The following is a 9005-nucleotide window of genomic DNA, read 5'->3' as shown; positions in this document are numbered from 1 at the left end:
AGCAATTCTGTGATTGTGTTCAGTGTTGTTTACAAGATTTGATTAGGTGCACATCTGGTTACTGGGAAGTAGTAGTGTGTGAGGCTAATAAATAAAACTTAATTTGTGTAGATAAATCTCAGAATCCTGTGAGCATCAATTAAGTGTAGAATCTTGTTAGTTGTCAGACAAAACAATAGCAAAAACTATGATGTTACAGCAGTCCCAGAGAGAATAGGAGTAATTTAATTGGAAATGTAATGCCCTATAAACTAAATGGAATATTTTAAATTGTACTTTATTTATTTATTGTCATATATACATACATAAGTATGACAGTACATTTTTATTAAAATTTGTGAATTTGAATTAAACTGTAAATTGAAGATAAGAGTGTTAACCTTCTCAGTTGCCTTCCTCATATTTTTATTTTTTTATAAATTGGCATTGGATCTTTACAGCACGACAGTGTAGCCCTAAGCTGAGACTTCCTTTCTCACAGCTATCAACTGGCTCAGAATAAAGGGCATTATCATGAGACTTTTAATGTTTATATTGATAACTTTCACAAAAGAGGCTTTCTTTTTTGTGTATTGGATTTGTGTGGCGGGATTTTGGTAGTGGAAGAGGAGCTATAGAGATGTCCCTTGTGAGAAGCTGCTGTGGAAGCTCCCTCAGCTCCAAGTCAGACCCGCCTCTGCTGAGCCGGTCAGTGACGATGGTAGCGTCTCTGTGATAACATATTTAAGAGAAGGGAAAAAAAAATCCTGGTGGAAAACCTGCAGAGGGACCTGCAGCAGAGAGAGAAGTGGGGTGTGAGAGAGACAACTAGGCAGACCCTCAGGTCAGTGCCGAAAGGTGGGGAGGAGGTGGCCAGAGCAGAGGTTCCCTGCAGCCTGTGGTGTGAGGGCAGGCTCTGCCCCTACAGCTGTGGGGAGTCACAGGGTAGCAGAGACCCCCCCACTGCAGCCTGGGGAGGGCTCCATGCCCAAGCAGGTGGCTGTCCCCAAAGCAGCCCATGACTCTGTGGGAAGTCTGTGCTGGAGCAGGCTGCTCCTGATGCACTGCACCTTTCAGGAAGGGTGGAAGGCACAAACGCTGGAGTGGTTCATGAAGAACTGCAGCCCGTGGGAAGGACTCATGTAGGAGAGGCTCGTGGATGACACTCCCATGGGAGGGACCCCTAGACCCTAGAGCATGAGCAGAGTGTGAGGAGTCCTCCCCTGAGGAGGAAGGAGCAGCAGAGATGACGTGTGATGGACTGACCACAACCCCCATTCCCCATCCCCCTGTGCTGCTTGGGTGGAGGAGGTTGAAAAATGGGGAGCAAAGCTGAGCCCAGAAAGAATGTGGGGGGTAAGGGGGAAGGTGTTTTTAAGAGCTGGTTTTACCTCTCATTATTGCACTCTGATTTGATTTGTAACATGTTACGTTGATCTTTTCCTGTTTTATGTACTACTTCCTTCCTTATCTGTTTTGCCCTTGACCGTAACTGGTGAGTGATCCCTTCTTGCCCTTGTCTCAATCCACGAGTCTTTCCTCATGTTTTCTCTTCCCTATTCCACTCTGGGGAGGAGTGAGAGAGCAGCTGTGTGGTGCTTGGTCACCAGCTGGGCCTAAAGGATGTCAGTATGCAAATGAACATTATCAGGGGAGGGGGGAATCCAACTTCTCTCTTAAATGGAAGATTGATAGTGTCAGGCATATACAATGTAGGAATCAGTTTGCATTTATAGAAGAAATGTGAATTCCTTCACATGGAGGGGATGCAAAATGTAACACGTGTTGTACCTTAAAATGCGCATTTCTTTCTGTTGACCACAAAAGTTCAGGCGACTGACTTGCCCGCTAGTATCAGTGTTACAGTCTGGCTGGCTGGGTGAGATGAGTTGCAGGTACCAGTTGATGGTGTTAAAGTTTATTATTGCATTTTTATTTTGTGTTTTTAATATCTGTAAACTTGAGGGTGAGGTCTTCCCTGTTGAATAACCGCAGGTTCTACTGAAGTAAGTTAGCGTTTAGAGCCATCACTTTTCATATTATTTTAAAAGGACACTGTTCTCTACCCAACCTTGTGAAATAAAATGTTGTAGGAAGTTGATACAAAATACAACAAATTTCTTAACCTGTTTTACTGGTAGTTTCTTGTAGCACGATAAGAACAAGCTGATGTGGAGATGGATAACCCTGCTTCTCTTTGTGTTACTTCAAAAATATATTTAGGTTTTTTAGGTGGAAATCAAGACAGTTCTGGTGATGTCCAATAGAACACTTTATAACCCAAGAGTAATAGAAATGGTAGAATCCTAAATTACGTGAAACACTCTCTGTTCCTCTGTGTGGCTGAAGTGTCCTTCTGCTATTTTTCTTTTGTCAGGGGAAGCAAAAGCAAATGCACCGTGTGTTATATTTATTGACGAGTTGGACTCTGTTGGTGGGAAGAGAATTGAATCTCCAATGCATCCCTATTCAAGACAGACCATTAATCAGCTTCTTGCTGAAATGGATGGGTAAATATATGGAAGAAACTCAGCTGGGATGAGGGCATGTTTTTAACCAGTTGCTGGGTTAAACATGGTCATTCTTAGATCACATGTTGTGGTTTGATAGCATGTTTTTGACTGGCCAGTTGAGGTCATACAAAATAAGAAATAGAAGTAGTTAGTGACAAAAAAAAGGTGTAAATTCTATAAAAAAGTAATTCTCACTCTTTTTCCCATACAGCTTTAAACCTAATGAAGGTGTTGTTATCATTGGTGCAACAAACTTTCCTGAAGCATTGGATAAGTGAGTATAATGTAATGTTCATTTTTAGAGAGCGTGTATTAAAAAAAACAAAGAAATGAAAACAAACCAACCAACCTGCAACAACAAAGTTTCTTGTGATAATCTTCTAGGTATTAGTGTTATAGCTGGGTTTCTCCCCCGTCCCGAAAAAGGATGTGGATTGACCTTTTAAATGCCAAAAACTGGTTGTTGAGTTAAATATAGAGAAATAAGAACATGCTTCTAGGCGTTTCTGGGAGTTTTTCTGCCTAAATTGGCTAGCTGCATTCCTTGTTTGCAGTGCAAAATTCTCAAGTGCATAAACACCTTTACAGTGGGTTGGTAATGAGTATCTTTCATCCATCTTTTTACAGACAGATAAGAAAAATGTCGTCTTTGCATCTTTGCACCAGACACAGTCTCTGTAGACACCTTTAGAAATATTAGGTGGATTTTTGTTCCTTACATACATTTGTAACAGTTTACTGCAGCATTTTTTAAGTCTGTCTGTTGAATTGTCTTTTCCCTTAGTGCTTTAATACGTCCTGGTCGCTTTGACATGCAAGTTACGGTTCCCAAGCCTGACGTAAGAGGTCGTACGGAAATTCTGAAGTGGTACCTTAATAAAATAAAGTATGATCCATGTAAGTAATATTTCACAGTAATATCCTTTTATGTAACAGTTTTTATGCTGGATCAGCTCACTCATGTGTTAGTCCTTTGTTCCATCAGAATAGCAGTTGTGGCTTTACCTTGTATTTCATTAAAGAACACAAATTGTTTAGTATGTAGTGTTACGGCAGTTTTCTGACACAGTGTTCATTTCTAGCCCCCAACAGTTTGCAGTGGAGTATCTGGCTTCATTTCTTCTAAAGCTGAAATTTTATTTTATAGTGAGTTTTTGATAGGACATAATTCTTGCTTATAGTTTGTTCGTTTCTTGATTATTTCTTCATGATACAAGCTGTTTCAGGAGCAGTAGCGACCCTAACGACAAGTTTGTTTGTTTGGTTTTCCCTGCAGCTGTAGATCCGGAAATAATTGCACGAGGGACAGTAGGATTTTCTGGAGCAGAGCTTGAGAATCTTGTAAATCAAGCTGCCTTAAAGGCAGCTGTTGATGGCAAAGATATGGTAACCATGAAAGAACTAGAATTCTCCAAGGACAAAATTCTAATGGGTAGGATTTTATACAAAAGACATGCATATATGTTACATTACACAGGGGTTTTCATGTGTGATTAAGATTTTTACAGAGAAGAAGTTGGTTTTATACTGTTTTGATTTATTGGGTGGTTTGGTTGTTAATTGGATTAAAAAAAGAGTCTTCTGTTAGTTAATTCTGAGTAGATCAGAAAGTAGTATGGAACACATTCTTTAGGACTTAATACTAGCTTTTATCAAAAAAACACTGCATGTTGTACTTCAGCCTGGAGGAAGACACAGGCTTGATTTCTTACCCTTCCCCTACTTATTCCTAAAGGAAAGGAGAGAATAAATGGCCAGCAACCTGGAACCTCTGTTAAACTAACTTGTCACGTGACAACACTAAACTTAAGCATCTGTGACATACGCACTAAAAATCTGGTCTGTTCATACTTGAGAGAAGAAATAGTATCATGTTAAATACTCAAGCTGCATTTTATATCTATTCCTTTAAAAGCAACTTGGCTGTAGAGTATATTGAGGTCCATTTTAGACATTAAAATCCTACTGGTAAACATTTTGCACTTAATGAGTGTTTGTTAATTTTGCTTGCATGCTGTTCCTCAGCTACTTTGTGCTCTCTTTGAGTATATGTAAAGTCTGGATTGTGGTGGTCAGCTGCACAAAGTTTATTTCATGTTCCTTTAAGGACCTGAACGTAGAAGTGTAGAAATTGATGAGAAAAACAAAACCATCACTGCTTACCATGAATCTGGACACGCTATCATTGCGTATTATACAAAGGATGCAATGCCGATCAACAAGGCTACCATCATGACACGGGGAACAACACTCGGACATGTGAGTATTCTGAGAATTTTATGTTGTGTTGGTGTTGTTGAGGAAGTTGCCAACACTTATTTGTTGTAATTATGTTAATACACGTTGTAGTGTGTTGAAATAGTTACGAGCCATCTCTTGGAAAGCTCACTGGTCACTTTTCCTGCGTGATACAAAGCTTTCTTCCTTCATTTGAAATAAAACAGCATATGCTAGTTCAATAGTTCACGTACACAAGGAAAGAAATCCAAGTATGTTTGATTCTGCTACAGTTAAAATAGCACCCAACAGCAAACCTCTGAAGAATGTCCAAAGGACTGGAAAGCAGAAGCATTGCTCAACTGTACTTTTAACACAGATATCCTTTATCAAGTTGGTTTTTGTCCAAGGTGATTTTTTTCTAAACCTAATCAGTTCCCTACCTTGTCTCTAGCATAGATGACACTAAGTCTTTCTCTTCTGCCTTTAGCTGCCAAGCGTTTGAACAGAAAGATGTTTCTATTATGTCTGTTTCTGTTGAACTTTAACTGAACACATTAACTCAGATAAAGAAAATCATTGGCCTTAATCCTCCAGGCAAGTTGACTTGTGCTCAGTACCAGTGTGGGGAACAAGGAGAAACGGATAGAATAGATTGTTCTGTTTCTTCTGGTGGTAGCTTTATGTTGCTTCATTTTATGTGGTGCTCATGGCCCGTAGGAGGTTATTTTGGCTGGTAGACTAAAGCACCTCTAAGCAAACCTGATGAGTGTGTAGACTAGGCGGCAGCCCAGAGCATGCAAGCTGTCGCATAAAAAGCCTTTATATCTGCTTTGGATAGAAGCAAGGATATTTTCCAGATTATTTCAGTATTTCTTCTGTTTATTGTTACCTGACCACAGTTCTGTATCTTACAGGTATCTTTGCTCCCGGAAAATGACAGATGGAGTGAAACTCGATCCCAGTTGCTTGCACAGATGGATGTCTGTATGGGAGGAAGAGTAGCAGAAGAGCTCATATTTGGAAGTGATCACATCACAACAGGTCAGCTGATCAGTAGTTAAAGGAATTTTTGACCAAAGCTTATGGCCTGGCATGTTTAACTTGGTTTCAATAACCGAATCTGTTTGCTCTCTAGGTGCTTCCAGTGATTTTGACAATGCAACTAAAATTGCAAAACTGATGGTGACTAGATTTGGAATGAGCGAGAAGGTAGTGTCATCAATCCTTAAATATTTAGATGGTACGAAGAAGCGTGCTGTTCTGTAACTAAATGCCTGCTTGGCTGTCAGTGATCACAGAGACTAAGTAGTTCTGGCAAAAAAGGAAGTAAGCCTTACAACTGGCCCTGCTATAGAGAACTCGACTAGAAAACCTGTATATTTGACAGTTTAAAAATTAACTTGCACGATCTTTACCTCAAAATTGCCTTGATAGTTACTAATATCTGCAGAAAATGTTTGTGATAAACCCACATATTTTGGCATTGAGGATAACCTTAGATTTTGAGGGGGGAGAGATACGACGGCACTAAGTTTTGTACGCTTCTCAAGAAACTTCTTTAGTCATCTTTACTCATCAAGCGTTAGTGGTCTGGGGGTTTTGTTTTGGTTTTTAAAGAAGAAAATGCTTAATCAGGATCTGTACTGTGACCTATTGAGATAGAGCTCGGCAGTGACTATGCAGTTGATGAACAAGCTGCTTGTTTGCTTCTCTTGCAAGCACTTCATTAATGGTTTTGTTTACACGTAGAAGCAATTGGTGATGAAGCTCTTAGTGTTTTGTGTATGACTGCAACAGTGGCAAGATAAATACTTTTCTGTTGTTGTTCAGCTTGGTGTTATGACCTATACTGACACGGGGAAAGTTAGCCCTGAAACTCAGTCTGCAATTGAACAGGAAGTAAGAACACTTCTACGGGTAAGAGTCTCTCCCCCTCTGCTCTGATGCATTTATTTTGAGATGAAATGAGAATCAGTTTACTTGATTATTCAGATTGGTAATGCACAGGTGGATGGAAGTATTCCCAGGTATTTAATGTAGGTGCAACTCTGAACCTCTGCATATCCAAACTTTTTGGTGATGATCATGCACAAGTAGTGAGAAACAAGTTGGTGGTGTTAGGTCCTTTATGCTGTAACACTGCCTCATACATTTGGTCAGGATTTGCATTTTGCCTGTTGAATTCATAGGAAGAAGTGTGGCTACAAATTGTTTTAGACAGATGTGTTTTGTGTTACTCCCACATGTCATAACTTGCAGTTAAATCATTTTGTGTAGAATCACAGGAATGGCCATATCGGATCAGAGAGCTGCCTTTTCCAGTGTCCTGGTCCTCACAGCGATCAGTATCTGTTGCTTTGGGAAACTTGTAACATTCGATAACCTAGATCACAGTTCTGGTAATGGGACTTAGTTTGGTACAGGCAGGAGAATTATTTATATCCTAACATTTGGGCGATTAACACTTGCTGTAGCTATTTCTGAACTGCCTTGGTCATGTAAGAACTACCTATGTAGAAGTGAAAGTTAAAGCTGAAGCTGGTAATGCTGGCAGTCTGCATCTACTTGCGGCAACGGGTAACTTGTTGGGTAGCTTTCAGCTTTCTAAAGTACGTAATCCTTTGAAAGTTTTATAAGCTTTTAAAAACTTGTGGTCTTTGAGGAACGTTCCTCAAACGCTGTAGCGCTGCTCATAATGTGAAAATCATAGATATTTAATTTAATCAGTTTTCAAGCGTAGTACGTCTTTTCTAAGTCACATGTAAAAATACAGAGGTTTGTCTCAGGATTTTATTTTTAGTCCTACTTTTGCAAAATGCAAAGGTGGAACAAAGGTTTGTTTGTTTGAAATTTTTAAATTCATTATGCCAGCTAGATTCTAAGTGGTCGTGAGACAGGAGCTGTGCTAGCTATGAAATGTGAGGCGTGACTTACATTTGTGTCAAGCTGCGTGGAAACAGTTATTAAAGTGGAATCTCGCTGCTGGTTTTGTTCTGAAATCTTAAAATCTCCTTCCACCTTTTTTTAATATTAGGACTCATACGAGCGAGCGAAGAACATCCTGAAGACTCATGCAAAAGAACACAAGAATTTAGCAGAAGCTTTATTGAAATACGAGACTTTGGATGCCAAAGAAATCCAAATTGTTCTAGAGGGAAAAAAACTAGAAGTGAGATGATAACTTCTGGGATACAGTAACTGATAATTTGAAGAATGTACATCTAGCAATGCAGTAGTCTTACGCAGCATAGCCTTTTTTCCCTTCCTGATGTGTGTATGGCATTAGTGACACTTTAAATTCTGTCTCTTGTGAGCTTCTCTTACTCATCTCTTTGTTGTGTCTCATCAGAATGACACACAAAATAAAGCAAGTTCCTCATGCTCCGCTCCCTATACTCTTCCCACAGGAAGTTATTGAGAAGGATAAATCTCAGGGTCGAATTCAGTGTTTTGGTTTAGTCAGATGTGTTGAAGCTGAGAAGAGGAACATGCAGATACACCGGCGTGTCTTGGCGTAGCTCCTTGGGTCGCACTGCTGCGTGTGAAGTGGCACCCCCCGATCCGTGCTAGGGAACGCTTTATTGGTAGCGACAGAGTTCATTTGTAAAACAGTAGTATGTAGTCTGATTAATGCTCATACTCTGAGGCCAGAGATCACTAAAAAAGACTTCTTAGAGATGTGTTGTTACGTTTCTAAATAAGAATAAAGCGGCTACATGGTGCATCTTTATAGAAGGGAGTTGTGGGAGCTCCGTGTTAGACAAAAACATCAGTGACCCTGTTTTCAGTGCTCTTGGGGTTTAAATACACACGTGTGACTGGGAGAGGAATTTTAATGCAAAAACCCAGGCTGAACATGTCTAAGCCTCTTTGGACCATGTTTTTGGGCAGAACCGTGGCAGGGATAAGAGAAATACCTGTGACATGCTGCTGACAGGATTCTCAGATGCTTCATTACTGCGGCAGACGGATAACTGCTTTGATGACAGTGCTTTTACACTGCTGGAGAGCCTGCAGAACTAGTTCCTGCTAACACGATGTATGGGCGTTCGATAATCCAACAGATAATTTCTTCCAAAAGGGCAATATTGCTCCCGAAAGAGTAGTTCAGAAAATGTTTGAAGCCTATGTTGTTTCAAATAACATTCCCAGCTCTGTTCTACAGTAGAGATAGGGAAAAGAAACCTTTTCTTTCAACCCTTACAGAAACCTCTGGAGATTCTAAGATAAAAAGAAAAAGGTTTTGAAAACAAAAGCAGTCTCCAGTCAAGTGGAAGTGATTGCTAGCAATTA

General features: G+C 40.0%; 1 protein-coding gene across 1 annotated transcript in view; it reads left to right on the top strand.

Annotated features, from left to right (window-relative positions):
- YME1L1 (YME1-like 1 ATPase) overlaps positions 1–8096 on the top strand; it is a gene marked incomplete at its 5' end in the record, with an annotated part of 19858 nt that extends 11762 nt beyond the window's left edge. The window contains 9 exons of the mRNA XM_010152988.1: positions 2357–2489; positions 2704–2766; positions 3277–3389; positions 3769–3924; positions 4600–4751; positions 5627–5753; positions 5848–5921; positions 6543–6629; positions 7747–8096. Coding sequence (XP_010151290.1) covers positions 2357–2489; positions 2704–2766; positions 3277–3389; positions 3769–3924; positions 4600–4751; positions 5627–5753; positions 5848–5921; positions 6543–6629; positions 7747–7890 — 1049 coding nt within the window. The remainder of the gene's footprint in view (positions 1–2356; positions 2490–2703; positions 2767–3276; positions 3390–3768; positions 3925–4599; positions 4752–5626; positions 5754–5847; positions 5922–6542; positions 6630–7746) is intronic.
- Positions 8097–9005: the final 909 nt, after the last annotated feature.

This window comes from Eurypyga helias, unplaced genomic scaffold, assembly GCF_000690775.1.
Source record: "Eurypyga helias isolate BGI_N326 unplaced genomic scaffold, ASM69077v1 scaffold4696, whole genome shotgun sequence".
NCBI lineage: Eukaryota > Metazoa > Chordata > Aves > Eurypygiformes > Eurypygidae > Eurypyga > Eurypyga helias.
The sequence above is the reverse complement of the archived record's forward strand: the minus strand, read 5'-3'. Positions and strand labels throughout refer to the sequence as shown.